This window comes from Hemitrygon akajei, chromosome 3, assembly GCF_048418815.1.
Source record: "Hemitrygon akajei chromosome 3, sHemAka1.3, whole genome shotgun sequence".
Taxonomy (NCBI): domain Eukaryota; kingdom Metazoa; phylum Chordata; class Chondrichthyes; order Myliobatiformes; family Dasyatidae; genus Hemitrygon; species Hemitrygon akajei.
Genome location: NC_133126.1, coordinates 96133479 through 96158871, shown reverse-complemented (window position 1 = coordinate 96158871; position 25393 = coordinate 96133479). Strand labels below are relative to the sequence as shown.

The window sequence follows — 25393 nt, the reverse complement described above, 5'->3', positions numbered from 1 at the left end:
TCCTTATCCTCCTTATACAAATGATGGTTACTTACAGTATTTAATTAACATTTTTAAATATATACTTATTCTAATTTATAGTTGCTATTATTATGTACTACAATATGCTGCTGCAAAACAACAAATTTCCTGGCTTTCTATATACCAGTGATATCAAAACAGATTCTGACAAACTTTAAATAAAGTGATGAACTTTATGAAATGAACAAAAAGAGGAGAGAGGCACAAGTTAAGGTTTAGGAAGGAAGTTCTAAGGTTTGCTGTCATTTTTGTTATTGGGGTGGGGAATAAAAGTTGCACAAGAGATGGGAATTAAAGCAATGCAAAGGAATGTCAGAGGGTTGGAGGAGGCTGCAGAGATAGGGCGGAGCAAAGCTGGTGAGCATGGTGGCAAGCATGTTAAACTTAAAGCGCCAGCTGATTGGAAGCCAGTGCAGGAGAAAAGTGAGAGTGGACTGGAGAGGGAAGCCAGTGCAGGAGAAAAGTGAGAGTGGACTGGAGAGGGAAGCCAGTGCAGGAGAAAAGTGAGAGTGGACAGTGGAGGGAAGCCAGTGCAGGAGAAAAGTGAGAGTGGACTGGAGAGGGAAGAAAGGTTGTAGAGGTGGTAGAAGATGGGGCTGGACTAGAAATGGGATTGGATGTTCAAACATATACAACCACATATTGAGTGGAATACTTAGGCTGGGAATTTAGTTTTAGCACACTGAAGTCATGGTCAGGGTTGGGCACAGAATTGACAGCAAGGGAACAAGTTGTTGTTCATCCAAAACTTTGTTCCAGAGCGGATATGACTGAGTGTTTGGGGGAATTGCCAGGGAGTTTGACCTGGATGTCTTTTCAGATGTTGCTATTCTACATAATGCGTTCACCAGCTGGGTGATGGAGGAGTGTTGCAGGAGGATGGTATCATCAGCATTCAAAGGATAAGGACAGTTAGATTTATGCAGTTGCAGGTACAAAGGATTCAAGACAACTTCAGTGGTGTTCCAGAGACAAAAATCTGATTGGATGGATCTTAGATACAAAAAGGGTAGGCACAGATATGGGAGGCAACAGCATCTTTGTGGAAGGGAATGTAGATGGGATGGGGAAATCTCTGAGCAGTGTGAGGTTTGAATGTGCCAAAACAATGGTTTTAGTGCTTGGAGTTCTTCCCCATGGAAATCAGGCAGACAAAATGCTGATAGACCTCAGCAGATTTAAAGGGAAAGGATGGTGCTTGGAATGGGAAACCATTTCAAAAGTTCAATATAATTTTATTATCAATGTACATATATATCACTATATACAACCCTGAGATTCATTTTCTTCTAGGCACACTCAATAAATCAGTAAGGCCTTTGACAAGGTCCCGCATGGGAGGTTAGTTAGGAAGATTCAGTCGCTAAGTATACATGGAGAGGTAGTAAATCGGATTAGACATTGACTCAATGGGAGAAGTCAGAGAGTGGTAGTGGAGGATTGCTTCTCTGAGTGGAGGCCTGTGACTAGTGGTGTGTCACAGGGATCAGTGCTGGGTCCATTGTTATTTGTCATCTATATCAATGTGGCAAATTGGATCAGCAAAATTTGCTGATGATACAAAGATTGGAGGTGTAATCGACAGTGAGGAAGGTTTTAAAAGCTTGCAGAGGGATCTGGACCAGCTGGAAAAATGGGCTGAAAAATGGCAGATGGAGTTTAATACAGACAAGTGTGAGGTATTGCACTTTGGAAGGACAAACCAAGGTAGAACATACAAGGTAAATGGTAGGGCACTGAAGAGTGCAGTCGAGCAGAGGGATCTGGGAATACAGATACAAAATTCCCTAAAAGTGGCGTCACAGGTAGATAGGGTAGTAAAAAGAGCTTTTGGTACATTGGCCTTTATAAATCAAAGTATTGAGTATAAGAGTTGGAATGTTATGGTGAGGTTGTATAAGGCATTGGTGAGGCCGAATTTGGAGTATTGTGTGCAGTTTTGGTCACCGAATTATAGGAAGGATATTAATAAGGTTGAAAGAGTGCAGAGAAGATTTACAAGGATGTTGCTGGGACTTGAGAAACTTAGTTTCAGAGAAAGGTTGAATAGGTTAGGACTTTATTCCCTGGAGTGTAGGAGAATGAGGGGTGATTTGATAGAGGTGTATAAAATTATGATGGGAATAGATAAAGTGAATGCAAGCAGGCTTTTTCCACTGAGGCTAGGGGAGAAAAAAACCAGAGGACATGGGTTAAGGGTGAAGGGGAAAAAGTTTAAAGGGAACATTGGGGGGGCTTCTTCACACAGAGAGTGGTGGGAGTGTGGAATGAGTTGCCAGATGAAGTGGTAAATGCGGGCTCACTTTTAACATTTAAGAAAAACTTGGACAGGAATATGGATGAGAGGGGTATGGAGGGATATGGGCCAGGTGCAGGTCAGTGGGACTAGGCGGAAAAATGGTTCTGTACAGCCAAGAAGGGCCAAAAGGCCTGTTTCTGTGCTGTAATGTTCTATGGTTCTAATAGAATAATACAGGTAACCATAAGAGAATGAAAGACTGTGCCAACTTGTGTGTTCAACCAGTGTGCAAAAGACAACAAACTGTGCAAATACAAAAAGAAAGAAATAATAATAATAATAAATAAATAAGCAATAAATATTGAGAACATGAGATGAAGTCTTTGAAAGTGAGTCCATAGGCTGTGGGGACATTTCAGTGACGGGGCAAGTGAAGTTGAGTAAAGCTATCCCCTTTGATAGCCTGCTGATTGAGGAATAATACTATTGCTAAACCTGGTGGTGTGAGTCCTGAGGCTCCTGTACCTTCTTCCTAAATGCAGCAGTGAGAAAAGAGCATGACCTGGGTGGTGGGATTCCCTGCTAATGGATGCTGCTTTCCTTTGATTCGGCCTACAGCAGTGGTGTCATCAGCAAACGTAAATATAGCATTGCAGCTATGGTTAGCCTCACAGTCCCTAGTATGAAGTGAGTAGAGCAGGGGGCTAGGCACACAGCCATGTGATGCACTTGAGCTGATAGAGATGGTTGAGGAGATTTTGTTGCTAATCCAAACTGATTGGGGTCTGCAAGTGAGGAAATCGAGGATCATAACTAGCTTTAGGGTCTAGAAGGAAAGAGCAAAAGATCCATAAGATATAGGAGCAGAATTAGGTAATTTTGCCCATTAAGTTGGCTCTGCCATTCAGTCATGGCTGCATTTATTTTTAAACCCCCTGCCTTCTGCCGGTAACCCTGACTGAGACTGTGAAGAGGTGTGAGGCAGACTCTGGCAATTGATACATGGACTCAAGTGAGAATGGATGGATTAATTGGCCAGTAGCATCAGGTGAGGGACAGAAGAAGTGAGATAGTCTACTAGAGAGTCATGTATCAAAACCAAGATGTCAGCGGCTGCTATTAATCCAGATTTTGGGTGAGACCTATGGAGGAAGGTAGAGGCAAAAGAGGAGACATTCTATAAAAGGGTAGGTGACATCACTACACCCTTTAGCCACAGTTTGTACATTCATTATGTACTGTGTTGTATGACATGGGTGATCATGGTCTTTCCAAGACCATGGTTGTTCTTGGCAAAAGTTTCTACAGAAGTGGTTTGCTATTGCCTTCTTCTGGTCAGTGTCTTTACAAGACGGGTGTCCCCGCCATTATTAATACTCTCTGCCTGTCATCAGTGATCGCGTAACTAGGACTTGTGATATGCACCTGCAGCTCATACGACCATCCACCATGAACCATTTCCCATGGCTTCATGTGACTCTGATCGGTGGAGGCTGAACAGGTGCTACACCTTGCCCAAGGGTGGCCAGCAGGCTGGTGGAAGGAAGGAGCACCTTACATTTCCTTTGGTAGAGACAAATCTTCACCCCATCACCCAATTTGCCACAATATTGATGCTATAACTCAAGCAAGTTGGGATTGTAAAGAACTTCATTCATAATGGAGAGATGGAAGGAGATGTTCAATGGTGTATGTTGCCAGAGTGTGTGTGATTGGAAAGTGGTTGGAACGATTAACATGGGGGCAGCACTGGCTGGGAAGATTGACCTAAGAGGAGGACAAGACAGTTAGGGATGCTAGCTTTGAAGCAACAGCTACAGATGTTGAATGGGATCTTGAGAATGATGAAGCAGTTAGCTCATCTAAGAGGGAGATGAGCCTAGGACTTCAGCCAGAATGCTGGGGTCAAGGAGCACTGTAGGCTGGAGAATGGTTAACAGAGCCTAGGTATCCAGGAGAGAAATGAGAAGAAGCACGATAAAGGCAAGAAGGAGGGGTGTATCCAAGAGAACGGAAATGCATTAAGGGGAAGTATAGTGGGCTTGAATCAAACACAGTAATAAAAATCCACTTTAGTTACACAGGTTAGCAAACTATGCTCTGGCTACAGACCAAAGCTAGTGAGGGAAGTTGAAGTTGTCACAGGTTCTTTTGTGGAATGAATTTGAAGGCTGTAGCAGATTCAATGATGGATCCCTTATCCTAGGCAGATCAGATATACCGGCAGATAATGATGCACCGAGTACACAAGATTACTGTAGCAAGGCTAGCATCCCAAGCGAGCTCATGCAGAGTCTGACGTGAGCTGAGAAGGAGGATCAGTGCAAGGACAATAGCTGCAGTCAGAAGCAGTGAAGAGGGCAGGGCCCCCAGAAACCAATGGAGCAAACCTGAAAATAAGGCAAAGGACGAGGCTGAAGCCATAGTTGTGCAGGCATATTTGTGAAGCTGCGGTTGTGAAGGTGTAGCTGTGAAGCTGCGGTTGTGAAGGTGTAGCTGTGAAGGTGTAGCTGTGAAGGTGTGTTTGTGAAGCTGCGGTTGTGAAGGTGTAGCTGTGAAGGTGTAGCTGTGAAGCTGCGGTTGTGAAGGTGTAGCTGTGAAGCTGCAGTTGTGAAGGTGTGTTTGTGAAGCTGCAGTTGTGAAGGTGTGTTTGTGAAGCTGCGGTTGTGAAGGTGTGGTTGTGAAGGTGTAGCTGTGAAGGTGTGGCTGTGAAGGTGTAGCTATGAAGCTGCGGTTGTGAAGGTGTAGCTGTGAAGGTGTGGCTGTGAAGCTGCAGTTGTGAAGGTGTGGCTGTGAAGGTGTGTTTGTGAAGCTGTAGCTGTGAAGGTGTGGCTGTGAAGGTGTAGCTATGAAGCTGCGGTTGTGAAGGTGTAGCTGTGAAGGTGTGGCTGTGAAGCTGCAGTTGTGAAGGTGTGTTTGTGAAGCTGCAGTTGTGAAGGTGTGGCTGTGAAGCTGCGGTTGTGAAGGTGTGGCTGTGAAGCTGCGGTTGTGAAGGTGTGTTTGTGAAGCTGCGGTTGTGAAGGTGTGGCTGTGAAGCTGCGGTTGTGAAGGTGTGGCTGTGAAGCTGCGGTTGTGAAGGTGTGGCTGTGAAGCTGCAGTTGTGAAGGTGTGGCTGTGAAGCTGCGGTTGTGAAGGTGTGGCTGTGAAGCTGCAGTTGTGAAGGTGTGGCTGTGAAGCTGCGGTTGTGAAGGTGTGGCTGTGAAGCTGCAGTTGTGAAGGTGTGGCTGTGAAGCTGCGGTTGTGAAGGTGTGTTTGTGAAGCTGCGGTTGTGAAGGTGTGGCTGTGAAGCTGCGGTTGTGAAGGTGTGGCTGTGAAGCTGCGGTTGTGAAGGTGTGGCTGTGAAGCTGCGGTTGTGAAGGTGTGTTTGTGAAGCTGCGGTTGTGAAGGTGTGGCTGTGAAGCTGCGGTTGTGAAGGTGTGTTTGTGAAGCTGCAGTTGTGAAGGTGTGGCTGTGAAGGTGTGGCTGTGAAGCTGCAGTTGTGAAGGTGTGGCTGTGAAGCTGCGGTTGTGAAGGTGTGGCTGTGAAGCTGCGGTTGTGAAGGTGTGTTTGTGAAGCTGCGGTTGTGAAGGTGTGGCTGTGAAGCTGCGGTTGTGAAGGTGTGGCTGTGAAGCTGCGGTTGTGAAGGTGTGGCTGTGAAGCTGCAGTTGTGAAGGTGTGGCTGTGAAGGTGTGGCTGTGAAGCTGCGGTTGTGAAGGTGTGGCTGTGAAGCTGCGGTTGTGAAGGTGTGGCTGTGAAGCTGCGGTTGTGAAGGTGTGTTTGTGAAGCTGCGGTTGTGAAGGTGTGGCTGTGAAGCTGCGGTTGTGAAGGTGTGGCTGTGAAGCTGCGGTTGTGAAGGTGTGTTTGTGAAGCTGCGGTTGTGAAGGTGTGGCTGTGAAGCTGCGGTTGTGAAGGTGTGGCTGTGAAGCTGCGGTTGTGAAGGTGTGGCTGTGAAGCTGCGGTTGTGAAGGTGTGTTTGTGAAGCTGCGGTTGTGAAGGTGTGGCTGTGAAGCTGCGGTTGTGAAGGTGTGTTTGTGAAGCTGCAGTTGTGAAGGTGTGGCTGTGAAGGTGTGGCTGTGAAGCTGCAGTTGTGAAGGTGTGGCTGTGAAGGTGTGGCTGTGAAGCTGCAGTTGTGAAGGTGTGGCTGTGAAGCTGCGGTTGTGAAGGTGTGGCTGTGAAGCTGCAGTTGTGAAGGTGTGGCTGTGAAGGTGTGGCTGTGAAGCTGCAGTTGTGAAGGTGTGGCTGTGAAGCTGCAGTTGTGAAGGTGTGGCTGTGAAGCTGCGGTTGTGAAGGTGTAGCTGTGAAGGTGTGGCTGTGAAGCTGCGGTTGTGAAGGTGTGGCTGTGAAGCTGCAGTTGTGAAGGTGTACCTGTGAAGATGCGGTTGTGAAGGTGTGTTTGTGAAGCTGCGGTTGTGAAGGTGTGTTTGTGAAGGTGTAGCTGTGAAGGTGTGTTTGTGAAGCTGCGGTTGTGAAGGTGTGTTTGTGAAGGTGTAGCTGTGAAGGTGTGTTTGTGAAGCTGCGGTTGTGAAGGTGTGTTTGTGAAGCTGCGGTTGTGAAGGTGTGTTTGTGAAGGTGTAGCTGTGAAGGTGTGTTTGTGAAGCTGCGGTTGTGAAGGTGTGTTTGTGAAGGTGTAGCTGTGAAGGTGTGGCTGTGAAGCTGCAGTTGTGAAGGTGTGTTTGTGAAGCTGCAGTTGTGAAGGTGTGTTTGTGAAGGTGTAGCTGTGAAGGTGTGTTTGTGAAGGTGTAGCTGTGAAGGTGTGGCTGTGAAGCTGCGGTTGTGAAGGTGTGTTTGTGAAGCTGCAGTTGTGAAGGTGTGTTTGTGAAGCTGCGGTTGTGAAGGTGTGTTTGTGAAGGTGTAGCTGTGAAGGTGTGTTTGTGAAGCTGCGGTTGTGAAGGTGTGTTTGTGAAGCTGCGGTTGTGAAGGTGTGTTTGTGAAGGTGTAGCTGTGAAGGTGTGGCTGTGAAGCTGCAGTTGTGAAGGTGTGTTTGTGAAGCTGCGGTTGTGAAGGTGTGTTTGTGAAGGTGTAGCTGTGAAGGTGTGGCTGTGAAGCTGCAGTTGTGAAGGTGTGTTTGTGAAGCTGCGGTTGTGAAGGTGTGTTTGTGAAGGTGTAGCTGTGAAGGTGTGGCTGTGAAGCTGCAGTTGTGAAGGTGTGTTTGTGAAGGTGTAGCTGTGAAGGTGTGGCTGTGAAGCTGCAGTTGTGAAGGTGTGTTTGTGAAGCTGCGGTTGTGAAGGTGTGTTTGTGAAGCTGCGGTTGTGAAGGTGTGTTTGTGAAGGTGTAGCTGTGAAGGTGTGGCTGTGAAGCTGCAGTTGTGAAGGTGTGTTTGTGAAGGTGTAGCTGTGAAGGTGTGGCTGTGAAGCTGCAGTTGTGAAGGTGTGTTTGTGAAAGTGCATTTGTGAAGGTTGAGCTGCAAAGGTGAGGTTGTGAAGTTGTAGTTGTGAAGGAGTGGTTGTGAAGCTGTAGTTGTGAATACATAGAAACATAGCAAATAGGTGCAGGAGTAGGCCATTCGGCCCTTCGAGCCTGCACCGCCATTCAGTATGATCATGGCTGATCATCCAACTCAGAACCCTGTACCTGCTTTCTCTCCAAACCCCCTGATTCATTTAGCCACAAGGGCCATATCTAACTCCCTCTTAAATATAGCCAATGAACCGGCCTCAACTGTTTCCCGTGGCAGAGTATTCCACAGATTCACCACTGTCTGTGTGAAGAAGTTTTTCCTCATCTCTGTCCTAAAAGGCTTCCCCTTTATCCTTAAACTGTGACCATTTGTTCTGGACTTCCCCAACATTGGAAACAATCTTCCTGCATCTAGCCTGTCCAATCCCTTTAGAATTTTATACGTTTCAATAAGATCCCCCCTCAATCTTCAAAATTCCAGTGAGTATAAGCCTAGTAGATCCAGTCTTTCTTCATATGAAAGTCCTGCCATCCCAGGAATCAATCTGGTGAACCTTCTCTGTACTCCTTCTATGGCAAGAATGTCTTTCCTCAGATTAGGGGACCAAAACTGCACACAATACTCTAGGTGCGGTCTCACCAAGGCCTTGTACAACTGCAGTAGAACCTCCCTGCTCCTGTACTCAAATCCTTTTGCTATGAATGCCAACATACCATTTGCCTTTTTCACCGCCTGCTGTACCTGCATGCCCACCTTCAATGACTGGTGTACAATGACACCCTGGTCTCATTGCACCTCCCCTTTTCCTAATCGGCCACCGTTCAGATAATAATCTGTTTTCCTGTTCTTGCAACCAAAGTGGATAACCTCACATTTATCCACATTAAATTGCATCTGCCATGAATTTGCCCACTCACCTAACCTATCCAAGTCACCCTGCATCCTCCTCACAGCTAACACCGCTGCCCAGCTTCATGTCATCCGCAAATTTGGAGATGCTGCATTTAATTCCCTTGTCTAAATCATTAATATATATTGTAAACAACTGGGGTCCCAGCACTGAGCCTTGCGGTACCCCACTAGTCACTGCCTGCCATTCTGAAAAGGTCACGTTTACTCCCACTCTTTGCTTCCTGTCTGCCAACCAATTCTCTATCCACATCAATACCATACCCCCAAAACCATGTGCTTTAAGTTTGCACACTAATCTCCTGTGTGGGACCTTGTCAAAAGCCTTTTGAAAATCTAAATATACCACATCCACTGGCTCTCCCCTATCCATTCTACTAGTTACATCTTCAAAAAATTCTATAAGATTCGTCAGACATGATTTTCCTTTCACAAATCCATGCTGACTTTGTCCGATGATTTCACCTCTTTCCAAATGTGCTGTTATCACATCTTTGATAACCGACTCCAGCATTTTCCCCACCACCGATGTCAGACTAACCAGTCTATAATTCCCTGGTTTCTCTCTCCCTCCTTTTTTAAAAAGTGGGGTTACATTAGCCACCCTCCAATCCTCAGGAACTAATCCAGAATCTAAGGAGTTTTGAAAAATTATCACTAGTGCATCCACTATTTCTTGGGCTACTTCCTTAAGCACTCTGGGATGCAGACCATCTGGCCCTGGGGATTTATCTGCCTTTAATCCCTTCAATTTACCTAACACCACTTCCCTACTAACATGTATTTCCCTCAGTTCCTCCATCTCACTAGACCCTCGGTCCCTTACTATTTCCGGAAGATTATTTATGTCCTCCTTAGTGAAGACAGAACCAAAGTAGTTATTCAATTGGTCTGCCATGTCTTTGTTCCCTATGATCAATTCACCTGTTTCTGACTGTAAAGGACCTACATTTGTCTTGACCAATCTTTTTCTTTTCATGTATCTATAAAAGCTTTTACAGTCAGTTTTTATGTTCCCTGCCAGCTTTATCTCATAATCTTTTTTCCCTTTCCTAATTAAGCCTTTGTCCTCCTCAACTGGTCTCTGAATTTCTCCCAGTCCTCAGGTATGCCCCTTTTTCTGGCTAATTTATATGTTTCTTCTTTGGACCTGATACTATCCCTAATTTCCCTTGTCAGCCACGGGTGCACTACCTTCCTTGGTTTATTCTTTTGCCAAACTGGGATGAACAATTGTTGTAGTTCATCCATGCGATCTTTAAAAGCTTGCCATTGCATATCCACCGTCAACCCTTTAAGTATCATTTGCCAGTCTATCTTAGCTAATTCACATCTCATACCTTCAAAGTTACCCTTCTTTAAGTTCAGAACCTTTGTTTCTGAATTAAATATGTCACTCTCCATCTTAATGAAGAATTCCACCATATTATGGTCACTCTTACCCAAGGGGCCTTGCACGACAAGATTGCTAACTAACCTTTCCTCATTGCTCAATACCCAATCTAGAATGGCCTGCTCTCTAGTTGGTTCAGAAAACCATCCCGCATACATTCCAAGAAATCCTCTTCCTCAGCACCCTTACCAATTTGGTTCACCCAATCTATATGTAGATTGAAGTCACCCATTATAACTACTGTTCCTTTATTGCATGCATTTCTAATTTCCTGTTTAATGCCATCCTCAACCTCATTACTACTGTTAGGTGGCCTGTACACAACTCCCACCAGCGTTTTCTGCCCCTTAGTGTTATGCAGCTCTACCCATATCAATTCACATCCTCCAGGCTAATGTCCTTCCTTTCTATTGCGTTAATCTCCTCTCTAACCAGCAATGCTACCCCACCTCCTTTTCTTTCCTGTCTATCCCTCTTGAATATTGAATATCCCTGCATGTTGAGCTCCCATCATTGTTCACCCTGGAGCCATGTCTCTGTGATCCCAACTATATCATATTCATTAATAAATATCTGCACATTCAATTCATCCACCTTGTTACGAATGCTCCTCGCACTGACACACAAAGCCTTCAGGCTTGTTTTTACAACACTCTTAGCCCTTATACAATTATGTTGAGAAGTGGCCCTTTTTGCTTTTTGCCCTGGATTTGCCTGCCTGCCACTTTTACTTTTCACCTTACTACTTTTTGCTTCTACCCTCATTTTACACCCCTCTGTCTCTCTGCACTTGTTCCCATCCCCCTGCCACATTAGTTTAAAGCCTCCTGAACAGCAGTAGCAAATGCTCCCCCTAGGACATTGGTTCCAGTCCAGCCCAGGTGCAGACCGTCCTGTTTATACCGGTCCCACCTCCCCCAGAACTGGTTCCAATGCCCCAGAAATTTGAATCCCTCCCCCTTGCACCATTTTTCAAGCCACGTATTCATCTGAAATATCCTCCTATTTCTACTCTGACTAGCATGTGGCATTGGTAGTAATCCAGAGATTATTACCTTTGTGGTCCTACTTTTTAGTTTATCTCCTAACTCCCTAAATTCACCTTGTAGGACCTCATCCCATTTTTTACCTATATCGTTAGTACCTATGTGCATCACGACTACTGGCTGTTCACCCTCCCATTCCAGAATGTTCTGCAGCCGCTCAGAGACATCCTTGACCCTTGCACCAGGGAGGCAACATACCATCCTGGAGTCTCGTTTGCGGCCGCAGAAAAGCCTATCTATTCCCCTTACAATCAAATCCCCTTTCACTATAGCTCTCCCACTCCTTTTCCTTCCCTCCTGTGCCGCAGAGCCACCCATGGTGCAATGAACTCGGCTGCTGCTGCCTTCCCCTGATGAGACATCTCCCCCAACAATTTCCAAAACAGTATATCTGTTTTGGAGGGAGATGACCTCAGGGGACTCCTTCACTACCTGCCTACTGCTACGCTGTCTAGTGGCCATCCCTTCCCTTTCTGCCTGTGTAGCCTTGGATGGGAACAAGTGCAGAGAGACAGAGGGGTGTAGCCTTTACCTGCGGTGTGGCCAACTCACTAAACATGCTATTCATGACTTTCTCAGCATCGCTGCTTCACTGGCCCACCCACTCACTACCCAATCAGCTGCTTTCTGCTGAGTCTGAGCTATTCAAATCTTGATTGACTTGATTGCACAGTCCAACTGCCAAAACTGCCAGAATCTCTCGAGTCAAAGCCTCAAATCTCCACTCCTTCACACTATGTGTGAAGGTGAGGTTGTGAAGGTGTAGCACTGCTGTGGTTGGTTTGGGGTTAATTGATGGCGTGGTACCGGTGGATGGTTTGGGGTTAATTTATGGTGTGGTACCGGTGGATGGTTTGGGGTTAATTGATGGCGTGGTACCGGTGGATGGTTTGGGGTTAATTGATGGCGTGGTATTGGTGGATGGTTTGGGGTTAATTGATGGTGTGGTATTGGTGGATGGTTTGGGGTTAATTGATGGCGTGGTACTGGTGGTTGGTTTGGGGTTAATTGATGGCGTGGTACTGGTGGATGGTTTGGGGTTAATTGATGGCGTGGTATTGGTGGATGGTTAACTGACACTCACGTTTAGCAGTGTGGTCCCTGCTAAGGAATGGAGTGATCGGGTTGGAGGCTTTGTCTAGGTCATCTGGCGGGTGTTATTTGCCTTTGGAGTGGAGCTGAGTGCCCTGATATTGTCTCTCCTGTAAAAGGCAAGCAACCAGCCCAGGAGCAACGGAGGAATAGTCCAGACCAGTGTTGGAAGTCCGGGGGAATCCGTGAGGAGGGGGAGCAAAATGCAGAGTCCTGGAAATGTTTCAGCGCCAAGTCAAGACTCTCACCAGATGAGGGGGAGCGTATCTCAGGGGCAGGTGAGCCTACGGGGGAGTGGCTCACACACACACTGTTCACCTCAGAACAGCCCCACTCTCCGAGAACATCGTCCAGTCACGGGAGCCGGCAGAGTTACCCACGAGCAGTTCAAGGCTGCCATAGCAACTGTGGTTGACCAGACTGATCCCAGGAAGCACCTGGAGTCCTTCAGTAAAATTGGGGAAGGGTCCACGTGCATTGTGTGTGCAGCCGTAGAGAAGCAAACGGGCCGCAGAGTGGCGGTGAAGATGATGGACCTGCGGATGCAGCAGCGACGGGAACTCCTGTTCAATGAGGTGAGGACGGGACTGCTTCCTCGAGCTGTGGCAGCAAGGGAATAAGCTAATCACAGGATGGAATGGTGGAATGCACAAAGGGATGGCGGATTCACAGGTCACTGAGGGATGGTCAGTGGGTTCGGGGTTCACTGAGGAGAGGTTTGGTTGGTTCAGGGGTCACTGAGGTAAAATTCAATGAGTTCAGCAGTTGCTGGGTTCAGGGTTCACCGAAGGGAAGGCCATTTGGTTCAGGAGTCACTGAAGGAGGGTCAGTGGGTTCAGCGGTCAGTGTTGATAGTGTCAATGGATTCAGGGGCCATGAGGGGAGATTCAGAGAGTTCAAGGGTCAGTGATAGGCCAAGCAAGTTCAGGGGTCATTGAGTGGAATGTTGGTTGGTTGATCTATGACGGGTGAATCAATAGGATTCGGGGGTCAGGGATGGGAGGATCTATATGTTTCAGGGGAGTACGTAAATTTTGGCATACAATGAGTTGGGTGTCCGGGGGTTCTGTGTAGTGCTCGAAGACCAGTAGTCATTTCAGGGTACAGTCATCCTCCCTGGATATTGTTAGTGAGGCAGCTGTGTGTCTTGCTTTGTCAGGTGGTGATTATGAAAGACTACAAGCACGAGCACATTGTGGAGATGTACAGCAGCCATCTGGTGGGTGACCAGCTGTGGGTTGTGATGGAGCTGCTGCAGGGTGGAGCCCTCACCGACATCATCTTACAGACCAGGTAATCCTGCAGCGTTACTTTACAGACCAGGTAATCCCAGACCATCATCTTACAGACCAGGTAATCCCAGACCATCATCTTAAAGACCAGGTAATCCTGCAGCGTTATTTTACAGACCAGGTAATCCCAGACCATCATTTTACAGACCAGGTAATCCCACAGCATTATTTTACAGACCACGTAATCCCAGACCATCATTTTACAGACCAGGTAATCCCACAGCGTTATTTTACAGACCAGGTAATCCCAGACCATCATTTTACAGACCAGGTAATCCCGCACCATCATTTTATAGACCGGGTAATTCCTGTAACCCATCTGCTGAATGAAGTGGGAGAGCTGTTTTGTCAGTCATGTGCAGAGATTATTTTCTCTTGTGGAGGAATCTAGAATCAGTAATCATGGTTCACAATTGTATTGGTATTAGTTTACTGTTTTATTATTGTGACATACTCAGATACAGTGAAAAGCTTATCTTGCATACAGTTTATATATATCAAATCATTACACAGAGCATGGAGCTAGAATATGGTAAAAAATAACAATGCAGAATAAAGTGTAAAGGATATGGAAAAGGTGCAGTGTGGGTAAATGATAAAGTGCATGGCCATAACAAGGTATATTGTTGTTATGCTTTGTAACTCTGAAACATAAAACTAATCGAAAGGGAAACACAGAGCCAAGGATATGTGTGTATAATTTGTTATTACCTTAGTGATGAGCGCACTTATGAAACGGTGGCGTAATGATGTATGCCACTTACGTCCTTCATGCATAAAGCCCACAATGCATTATGTAAACACCAAAGCATGCTCAAACAATATATTTACAATATTACTCAAATATCACTGAAATGTTAAATACATAACACTCCTCCCTATTTAGCTATAAAGTCCAACTCAATATGGAATGTGGAGGATTTCGTACTCTTGTGGGACAATGCCTTTCCTGACAAGGGAAGGCACCTGCTTGGCAGGTGAGACTTGCGGCTGTGAAACAATCCCGGGTTCTGGGGCTTCCGATGTGGTGGTTGTAGGAGTTGACTTTGGGACTGCAGGACGTGGTTCTGACAGTTCTGGACAACTCTCTTCTGAGCATGTTGGGATCCCAAGCTCCTGATCTCCTGATCTCTCCCAGGCCATCAGACAAAGCTTTGGGCCAATACTTTCATTTTCACCATGCTTAGAGAACTGGCATGTAGCTTCTCCATCACTTTAGCCCTCGGCTTGGATGGTGCAGCAACTCTTAATCCCCACATAAACAACCTTAATCAAGGGCAAGTTTATCCCAGTGCTGGTAAAAATGGGGGAACTGGAATTTCTGCAGCACATTCCAGCCATTTTGAGTTGCCATGTAAACCTGAGACAGTGTGGGGCCTTTTCTGATTCCCCTTTGGGTCACTTCTGCCGTAATAGGAAGACTTTTGGTTTGCATTAGGGAGAATGTGTAAAGAGGAGTATCTTTTTTGTAAATCTTTCAAGAATCTCCCTTTCCAAGGGTAAACAGAACAATCCATCTGCATTTCCATGATTAGTTGTCCTCTTGAATTCAACCCTGTAATCGTGTCCTCCAAGAAACAGAGCCCGTCTCTGCATCTGTGCTGCCGCCATTAGTGGAACACCCTTCTGTGGATTGAAAATGGACGCCAGTGATTGACAATCAGTAATGAGGGTGAAGTACTGGTTGATACATTTTACACTCCAAAACATACTCAAGGTCTCTCTGTCAATCTGTGTATAATTTTCCTCTGCACTGGTAAGGGAATGTGATGCAAAGGTTATAGGGTGTTCACTTCCATCACCCATAACATGTCACATCACTGACCCATACAAGGAGATGAAGCATCACAGGTAAGCTTCACTGGCCAGTGTGTGAGTACAGTGCCAGACATCACTATTTTTTATTAGCTTTCGGAAAGCCACATCATACTGCTCTGCCCTTGATCTGTAGTAATGAGTTCCAGGCATGAAGCACAGTAGCCAAGTTTGGCAGGAACCTGTTATAGTAATCGACAAATCCTAATAAGGACTGCAACTGTGACAAGTCTTTTGTTTTTGGGGCATTCACCACTGCTTAAATTTTCTCAGCACAGTTTTGTAATTCTTGTGTGCCAATGGTGTGACCACAGCAAGTGATGCTTGTTTTTAAAAATTCACACTTGTTGCATTGCACTGAGTCCATAATTCTCTAATCTTTTTGACATTTTGGGGATGTTTCTTGTCATCCTTACTGGTAACAATGATTTTGTCCAGGAATCACTGACAGCCTGGGCAGCCTTGCAGCACCTGGTCTGTAGATTTCTGCCAGAGTGCAGGTGCAGATTCTACTCCAGAAATAAGCAATAAAGCCCTCTGTGAGTGTTCATGGTGAGAAACACTTTGGACTCTTCTTCCATCTCCATCTGTATGTTTTTAAGTCCACTATGTTGAAGCGTTTTTGTCCAGAAAAGTATTGTAAAGATATCCTCTATCCTGGGCAGAGGATATTGACCCACTTTCACAGCTGGTTTGATGGTGACCTTAAAATCACCACTGATATTGAGAGATCCATTCTTCATGGCTACTGGGACCACTGGCATTGCCCACTTAACCTTTCATGATATCAGCAATGCTCATTTCGGCTGGTATCGTGGAAACACTAACTAAGAATGCCAGGGCCACTTGGAGTTTTGCTTTAAGAGTTTATTTACATGAAATCATGGGGAGTCTGCAGCAGTCTCCACTGCCACCAGAACTCTGAATTCTAGGTTATACAGAACTTATATTCATCCAGCAAGACAAACAACTTCACATAACTTTGTTTGGCATCCCATGGTCAGTACAATATCAATCGCTTAAAAGACATGTCAATTATTCTCTCAGCACGAGTCTAACAGTCCTCTTTGTTCTCTGTTATCAGGACTCATAATTTAGACAATAGACAGTAGGTGCAGGAGTAGGCCATTTGGCCCTTCTAGCCAGCACTGCCATTCACTGTTTACCCCCAGAGCATCATCCCTCCTGGTTCCAGGGGCCTGGTATCTTATTAATTGGAGTTCCTGGTACTGCGCTTAACATCCAAGGTTATTCTTGACACACATCAGCAGTCTTAAGCCCAGCTGTTTCAGAATGGTCAAGTATCCCATCAGACACTAGTTTTAAACCATTTCTACCACAAACCCCTCCTTGCTGATCTTTCTGATCAACGCTTAAAGATCCATATTCCCTTCTTTATGAAAAGCGGGCTCATAACTCACTGCATAAGGGCGCATTCTTAAACATTCCTCTTCATCGTATCTGTCCTCTTTTTTTCCCGTCTCCCGTGATGTGAGATTACGCATAGAGTAATGCTACTGTCTCCCCTGACTTCGACTTCGTATGGGTGCGGACCCAGCGAATGCATGGTTGTATGACACAATGAACTACCACCGCTAAGCAGACCGGGGCAATGAGGCCATAAAAGAGGGGCTGTAGCCAGGAAAATATTCCCTCTGCTAACACTGATTTAACCCTCCTAAAGAAATCCCAGCCTTCTGGAGGGGCTGAGAGTTCAGTCCATGTACTTCATCTCGCAGCTGGGTCATATGTTCCAGCACATGGGTCATATTTTCTGAAGCATCGGGTATGTAGGTGCAACATCCTTTCTCTGCTAGAGCACAGACCCCTCCTTCACTGGCTGATATGTAGTCTTGGGCCATTCTGTTCTGTAAGGTCACCAGTAGAAGATTTTGCATTTCCCTGGTTCAAAATGGCAAATCCCTCATTCTCATTGGCCAAACGTTCTAGTTCTAAACATATTGTCTATTATATGGGCATTAATTACTGTACCCTACCAAGGGAGAAATTCTGCCAAATTCTTATTCTTCGCAGAAATCTGAAGACCACGTCCAGTTCGTGAGTGTAGGTGGTCCGCGTGAGAAACATTGAGTGGCGGGACTATAGTTGTAACAGAGGTAGACAATTTTCCCAGTAGCAGCAGCCAGCCCATTGCCTAGGGAGCCATGGATATGCCCTAGACCCACAAATCCAGCTCACCCCGGGCACTCCATATACTGTATTCCCTTTGCCGTCCATAAACTCTAGAGGTAGTGAACATAAGGTTGGTCCAATTTTTATCTGTCTAAAGCTCTCTGCTGGTCACATTGACGGGTTGATCAGGCCACTGCATTAGGGGTGCAAAGGGGGTATCACATAAGGAAAATCCTAACCGGTTGTTCTTAGACCCTGGTCCTGAACACAAACAGATCGGAGCTTGGACTGCGTGTGTTTTTACACAGACCTCTCTTGGCACAGTGGTAGTGTTGCAGCTGTTACCTAAGGCCCAAGCTTGGAGACAATAGGGGAGCGGTGTTGTAAAGTTACTGCCCCAAATAGACCAGATACTTTACGGAGTCGAGCAAACTCGCTGCCTGAAATAGTACAGGCCTGTAATCCTATCAATATACATAGCGAGGATTCTCTTCCAACAGGACTCTGTGTGAAATGGGAAACTGTCGTACAAACATAAGTTTGTTAAATTTGCGTGGTAGGCCATATAGGTAATTAGCAAACTGCCACCATGTATTGTGTAAGTGTGGGTGACCCTGTCCTTCCTTCACATGCTCAAAACCACTTCTCCACTTCCCAATTTCTTTGTATTTGCCCTCTGGCACTGTTAGGTAATCAATCAATCCCACCCCCAATATGATTATTAGCACTACTTCCTTCATTGAGTATATATTTTGTTAATAATCAGTCACAAATAGATATATAACATGAGATGCAGATTAGAATAGATTTCTTTTCCAGTCTCTCAATAACACTTGTTTCTTAGTTCTCAGCGCCCTTCCTCTCTCTCGGGGAAGATGTCACTTGTTCAGCTTTTATTTTGTCCTTGTCGTGATGCAACTTGCACCTGGTGGCATTGATCCAATCAGGTTTCTCCTTCACCTTAACGACTATATGGTCATCAGCACTAGGTAGGGGCCTTTCCACTTGGGAGAGAAAGAATCTTTATTCATTGATCTCACATATATTTTACCTCCCGGCTTGAATGGATGCATGTTACCCTCAGTTAAAGGTGCCTGGGCTTGCCGGACCCCCTCAGATAATTCTCCACCCTCCTGACACAATGCCAGTGCGTATTTCAGTGTCTTCTCGTCAGTGCCACCTGGGTGGGATTGTAAAGACCATAGTGGAAACGTGTGTGAAGGATTGAGAGTCATTGAATGGTTTATTGTACATAATTTTATTTTTGAATGAAGTATATTTTGTTTAATAAAAAAAAATCCATATTAGCGCTACCTTTTCTGGGGTCACAGGAGGCTTTGTTCCTGTTGTCATAGGCCGCCCCGTCAAAATTTCATGAGGGGTAAGTACTGTATTTCTATTCTTCTGATTTTGCATAACGAACAATACTAAGGGCAGTGTCTCTGGCCATCCAAGACAGTTTTGCTGACAAACTTTTGTCAAAGCCACTTTTATTTCCCCTTTTTCTCTTTCCACCAGACCTGAGGACTGAGGCTGGTAGGGGATTTGCACTTTCCACTGGAACCCCAAGGCTTCCTTCAGTCCCTGCACTGATTTATTTGTAAAATGGGTTTTTCTGTTGCTATTTATCCCTAGGGGAATTCCAAACCGAGGTATAATTTCTTTCAATATGTTCACCACAGTTCTTGCATCATCCCTCCTAGTTGGATGGGCCTCTGCCCATCTGGAAAACATATCTATTACCAATATATACTTAAACCTCCTTTCAACAGGCACATGTACAAAGTCAATTTGTAGGTTTTCAAAAGGCATTCCCGGTTGGGGCAGGTGATCAAATCTAGCGGGTGTCTTTACTGTTTTGCTGGCGAACTGAACAAGTTCGTGCTATCTTCTCGATAGTTACTGTTATCCCTGGGGCGTTCTATTGTTGAGTGATGGCGTGCTGCATCCCTCCTTTGCCCATGTGAGCCTGGCCATGTGCCAGGCGAGCCGGGGGCAAAAATAAACTATGCAGCACACTACTCGGCCGTCCGGGTGATGCCTTAGCCCGGTATTCTGGTGACATGCAGGTTTGCTCCGGGCACATTTCTCTTGCTGTGAGGCAAGATTTTGGGCTTCTGCAGCTGCTGAACATCAATACACACAGGGAGCTCCTTCCCTCCCGATTCAACCTGAGGGGTCGGCAGCACAGCTTGTCGCTGAAGGGCCACCTGTTTCGCTGTCATGTCTGCAAACCTATTTCCCTTGGAGACCTTGTTCTCAGCGGAGGTGTGTGCCTCGCACTTAATTATTACTAAAGTCTTTGGCAACTGTATAGCTTTGAAAAGCTTCAGTACGAAGGAGGTGTGTTCAATCGCTTTCCCCAACGAGGTGATAAATCATCTATTTTTCCACAATTGCCCAAAGCCATGTGCTACCCCAAACACATAACGTGAGTTGGTATAAACATTGGCGGCTTTTCCTTAGGCCAAAACGCAAGCAAGCACAGGTATCGTCAAAGAGTTCTGCCACCTGTGCGGATATTCCTATTGTCAAAGCATAAGCTTCTACTACCTCGTGGGGAGTTACTATAGCACACCCTGCCAGCAACAGATCATCTCTCGGGCGGTGTGAAGAGCTGTCTGTGAAAAGAATTAAATCAGGGCTATCAATAGGTTCGCTTCTCAGATCTGGTCAGGGAAGAGTAGTGGCTACCACAGCGAGCAGAGAGTCACGGTCACCCCCATCCTGCTGTGCAGATGGTAATGGAACAATTCGGGAATCCACTGTCGACAGTGCCCTACCATGCCCAGGAAAGAAAGAAAGTCTTTTTTTTTGGGTCTAGGACCTGCTTTATTGTTTTTATTTGATCCCTTTCCAAACTTTGCCAACCTTTACTGTGCTGGAATTCAAGGCACTGGACAGTCTCTTGGCAAAACTGCATTTTCTCCACAGGCACCCTGTGCCCTCTTCTTGCCAAAAGTTCAAGGAGTGTTAAAGAATCTGTCAGACATTGTGGCCCTGTAGCAGAACTATCAGGATGTTGTCTGCATACTGAATCACTGTGGAATACTCGGACAGCTGGCGTTCAGCCAAATCATTTTTAACTGCTGCAGCATAAACTGTGGGGCTTTCGGTATACCCCTGGGGCAGACATGTCCATGTATATTGCTCATTCTTATAAGTAAAGGCAAATACATTCTGGCTATCCTCGTGCAAAGGTATGGAGAAAATTGCTGAGCATGGGTCGACCACAGTAAAGGTACTAGCTCCCGCAGGTATAGAAATACCGGTAAGCATAATGTTGGTGTCCGGCACCAGTGGAGCCGGATTATTTTATTAATCTTATTACTTATTACTATCTTAGTAATGGCTCTTAGGTCCTGCACAAAACACCACTCTTTTCTCCGGCCCGCTTTTGGGAGAAATAATATAGGGGTGTTACATGGGCTTTGTATCTTCACCAGCACCCCTTGCTGCAATAATGAGTCCATTACTGGAGTGATGCCTTTCTCGGCTTCAGTAGCTACAGTATTTGGTTCTGTTTAATACAGGGCAGTGGCACATTTGTTCTAGAGTAACTTCATGCTCCGGAGCTGTTTGGGTGTTTCCCATGTGACTTTTATGTTGGGCCATAGGTTCCCTGGTACCTGCACTAAGGCTCTAGTGTAGTGGTCACCAACCTTTTTAAGCCCAAGATCCCCTCCCTTGACCATAGTGAAAGGGAAGATCGACCTACTAAATCATTTAGAGAAACAACAGCTCAGATTGTACTTCCAACTTGAGGCCTTTATTTGGGCTAATTGTATTTGAATTACATAAAATACTTTTGTCAAACTTTCAAATTAAATCAAACAAGAAAACACTGTATCTAGCATATCAAATAGGCCATAGTTGTCTTTCTTTAAGAATATAACAATACTTCACACCTTTAATTCTAAGTTTCATTATTTAATTTTATTTCAACATGAAAAATAAATGAATAAAAATTGACTGTTGCACTCAGTGTGATGACTGGGGCTGAATACTTTCTGCTAGTTCCCTGAAATTTGGCTCATAACTACAGACAGTCAGTCTGAGACAGTCTGTGAGGTGTCTGTCAGTAAGACATCTCCTGTACTTAGATTTAATAATTTTCATCTGTGAAAATGCAATATCACACAGATAAGGTGACCCGAAGTAGGCACTGACTTTTAGTGCACACATGGTGAGATGAGGAAACTTCTCCCTGCTGACAAGCCCCCAAAAGTCACCGTCCCTTCATCTTGCTTTAAGCTCAATGTCATTTTGCAAATCAATTATTTCCATTTCATTATCACTTGGCACATCAAATACTTGCTGGAATTTGGCTGCTATCTGTTCTATATCGATCAGCAGAAATGAGTTTGAAATAAATGCAGCAATATCTTTCATGACGTTTAACTCCCTAAAACTCCCTAAAACCGATCAAACTCTATTGCCAGTTTGTCTAGGTAAGCACAGTACATTTCCTTGATGGTCTGTAACATTTTTCCAAGTTGGGAAAGTGTGTGAATGTTCTTTAAATTTGAAATCCAAACACTGAGCTTGGCCTTAAACGCATTTACTGCGTTGATCGTGGGGCAGGTGTCGGTCTTTTCCCATGAGCTCGTTGTTCAGTGCGTTTAATTTCGCCGTTAGGTCTGTCAGAAACCTTAAATCCAGTAGCCACGCATCATCTGACAGTTCCTCGTGCTCCTCGTTTCTTGTCGACAGAAAAGTCTTTATCTCAGGCAGCAAGTCAACAAATCGTTGCAGCACTTTGCCGTGACTCAACCACCGAACATCAGCATGAAGAATTATGTCTCCGTAAGCGGCATCGAGCTCATCCAATAACACCTTGAATAAGCGGTGCTGAAGCACTTTTGCTCGAATCAAGTTTATCAGTCTGACCACCAGTGTCATTACATGAGAAAAGTCCACGACCTTCCCAGCCAAGGCCCGCTGATGAATCACAGAGTGATAATCCAGGAAGTTGGGAAAATCAGGGTCATTATGTCACAGTGCTATAAAACCAACACCCACATCGTGCATTGCTGGGGCCCCATCACTAGTAATTGCCACCAGTTTATGAATGGGGATGTCATCTTCACGGACATTTTTTTAAACTCATTATAAATATCCTCACCTCTCGTTCTCTCCTTCAAGTGCAAAGAGTGAGGAAGCCCTCCTTTGTTGTAAAATCCTGGAAAGCTGTTCTGACAAATACAACAAGCTGAGCTGTTTGCATTACATCCAGAGATTCACTGAACTGTAGTGAAAAATATTCACAGATTGACAAGTCCTTTAACACTTGTCGATCCACGTTCTCTGACAGTGACTCCACCCTCCTTGTCACTGTTGCAAGGCCAAGCGGTATATTACGTATTGCGGTTTTGATGTTGTCTTTGTTTTTAAAGTCATTAAAGACAGTCTCTGCGGTAATGCCCATTGCTTCCTTGAATAAATCGCCATCTGTAAAAGGCTTCTTGTGTTTAGCCAAAAGGTAACTTACATGAAATGATGCTTCAATAGCAGCCTTATTTTGAGCAGCATGTTTTGTGAAAAATGATTGCTGGGCCTTCAACCCCGATTTCAGCTCCTCAACCTTCCTGGCACGGATTGCGCTCTTTGGGGGGGTAAGTGTCTTTAAATTTCTGGTGGTTGGTGTTGTGGTGCTGCTCCAGATTCCCTCTTTTAGTCAGTGTTTGGTGGCACAACATACATACACACTTGTCTTTCACCAAGGTAAACAGAAATTCCTCTTCCCATTCTGGATTGAATTTGTATGTTTTTGCCTTCTTTTGTGGAGCTTCCGCCATGCTAGCTAGCTACCTTGCAGGATATCACCAGCGAGTGCCGTATATTGATGTTTGCGACAGTCTGTGCTCTTCTCTAATCTAATTGGTCACTTTGATGCAGCGCAGGCTACGCTAAAACCCTGGTGCATGATGGGGAGCTATACATACATGTGCACTGGGCAGAAAGAATGGAACTAAAACCCCGCAACCCGGAAACAATCTCTCTTTACAAACAGCTTTCCGCAGTGAAAGTATTGCTATATTACCATTATCCTAATTAATTTATATTTTGATTTTTTAAATTTTTTTTCGGGATCTACTGGGAAAGTCTCAAAGATCGACCAGTCGATCGCGATTGACGGGTTGGCGACCACTACTCTAGGGGGAAGTAGAGGGTCTTCTGCTGGTGGTTGTTGCTTTTCAAAGGTTGTTTCCCAGCTCTCGCACTTTAACATAATCTTCCCCTTCTGTTCGTTAAAGAATTCTATTTGCGCTTCTTGTCCCAGTGCCGGCAGAGTTAGCGTATAAACAGCCATGGTTTCTTTCACCAATCGTTTTATCATCGTCCCGATATCTTTAGGTTTTGCTGGTGGTTTTATGGTCACTTTCAAATGAGGCATTGAGGAGTCCCCTAGTCGGAATCTTTTTTCCTGATATTCCACTAAGTCTACCAGGAGCCCCTAATCCCTCAGGACTGAAATACACACACGGTGTTGCTTTCAGCTTTAACGTTTGAATAAGGGTGTACATAGTGCGGGTCAGTTTGTAAAGTGTAATAGACTGGGCAATGGAGCTGCGACTTTTCTTGGCTGCTGTTAATCAAGTATTGCAGATTTTGCATATAGAGGTTGGCCCGTCCTATCAATGTGTCTCTGAACCTGCCAGGCATAGAGATTACTATCCAGCTGCCAACAGTATAGCACAGGTTCTGAACTGTCCTTTTCTCGCCCATTCATTAATTTTAGCATTTGAGGGACCCTAATTTGAGGAAGCTCCATGTATATACCTTCAGCCATACAGTGCAGTGTTGCTCCTATTTACAAAGGGTCAGCGGACCCAGCGGGGGAAGCGGGGCTGTTTTAGATATAATGAAGATGTCTTTTAAAAACTTATCCACCATTCTCTTTTTCTCATTTCCTGCCTCTTTCTTTGTCTGCCTTCACGGGCGTTTTTTGAGTCATCTCTAGTATTACTAACACCCCCTTCAGCTCCCTCAGCTTCAGTTCCTCTTTCCTGAGACCCTTCAGTGATGTCTGCTCCCCGGGGGTGTCAGGTGCCTGAACTACTGACATGGGGGTTATAAGGAGTGGGTGAGGGTTGTCCCAAGGCAGCCGTCATCTTTATTAGAACCATAGAACATTACAGCACAGAAACAGGCCTTTTGACCCTTCTTGGCTGTGCCGAACCATTTTTCTGCCTAGTCCCACTGACCTGCACCTGGCCCATATCCCTCCATACACCTCTCATCCATGTACCTGTCCAAGTATTTCTTAAATGTTAAAAGTGAGCCCACATTTACCACTTCATCTGGCAGCTCATTCCACACTCCCACCACTCTCTGTGTGAAGAAGTCCCCCCTAATGTTCCCTTTAAACTTTTCCCCCTTCATCCTTAACCCATGACCTCTGATTTTTTTTCTCCCCTAGCCTCAGTGGAAAAAGCCTGCTTGCATTCACTCTATCTATATCCGTCATAACTTTATATACCTCTATCAAATCACCCCTCATTCTCCTACGCTCCAGGGAATAAAGTCCTAACCTATTCAACCTTTATCTGTAACTCAGTTTCTCAAGTTCCGGCAACATCCTTGTAAACCTTCTCTGCACTCTTTCAACCTTATTAACATCCTTCCTGTAATTTGATGACCAAACCTGCACACAGTACTCCAAATTTGGCCTCACAAATGCGTTATACAACCTCACCAATGCCTTATACAACCTCACCATATCATTCCAACTCTTATACTCAATACCTTGATTTATAAAGGCCAATGTACCAAAAGCTCTCTTTACTACCCTATCTACCTTTGACGCCACTTTTAGGGAATTATGTATCTGTATTCCTAGATCCCTCTGTTCTACTGGACTCTTCGGTGCCCTACCATTTACTTGTATATTCTACCTTGGTTTGTCCTTCCAAAGTGCAGTACCTCACACTTGTCTGTATTAAACTCCATCTGCCATTTTTCAGCCCATTTTTCCAGCTGGTCCAGATCCCTCTGCAAGCTTTGAAAACCTTCCTCACTGTCGACTACACCTCCAATCTTTGTATCATCAGCAAATTTGCTGATCCAGTTTAG

General features: G+C 45.2%; 1 protein-coding gene across 2 annotated transcripts in view; it reads left to right on the top strand.

Annotated features, from left to right (window-relative positions):
- Positions 1–25393, top strand: part of LOC140725233 (serine/threonine-protein kinase PAK 4-like) — a 143653-nt gene that overhangs the window by 88389 nt on the left and 29871 nt on the right. For both annotated transcript variants that reach the window (XM_073040414.1, XM_073040415.1), the window contains 2 exons: positions 12197–12652; positions 13237–13370. In XM_073040414.1, coding sequence (XP_072896515.1) covers positions 12197–12652; positions 13237–13370 — 590 coding nt within the window. The remainder of the gene's footprint in view (positions 1–12196; positions 12653–13236; positions 13371–25393) is intronic.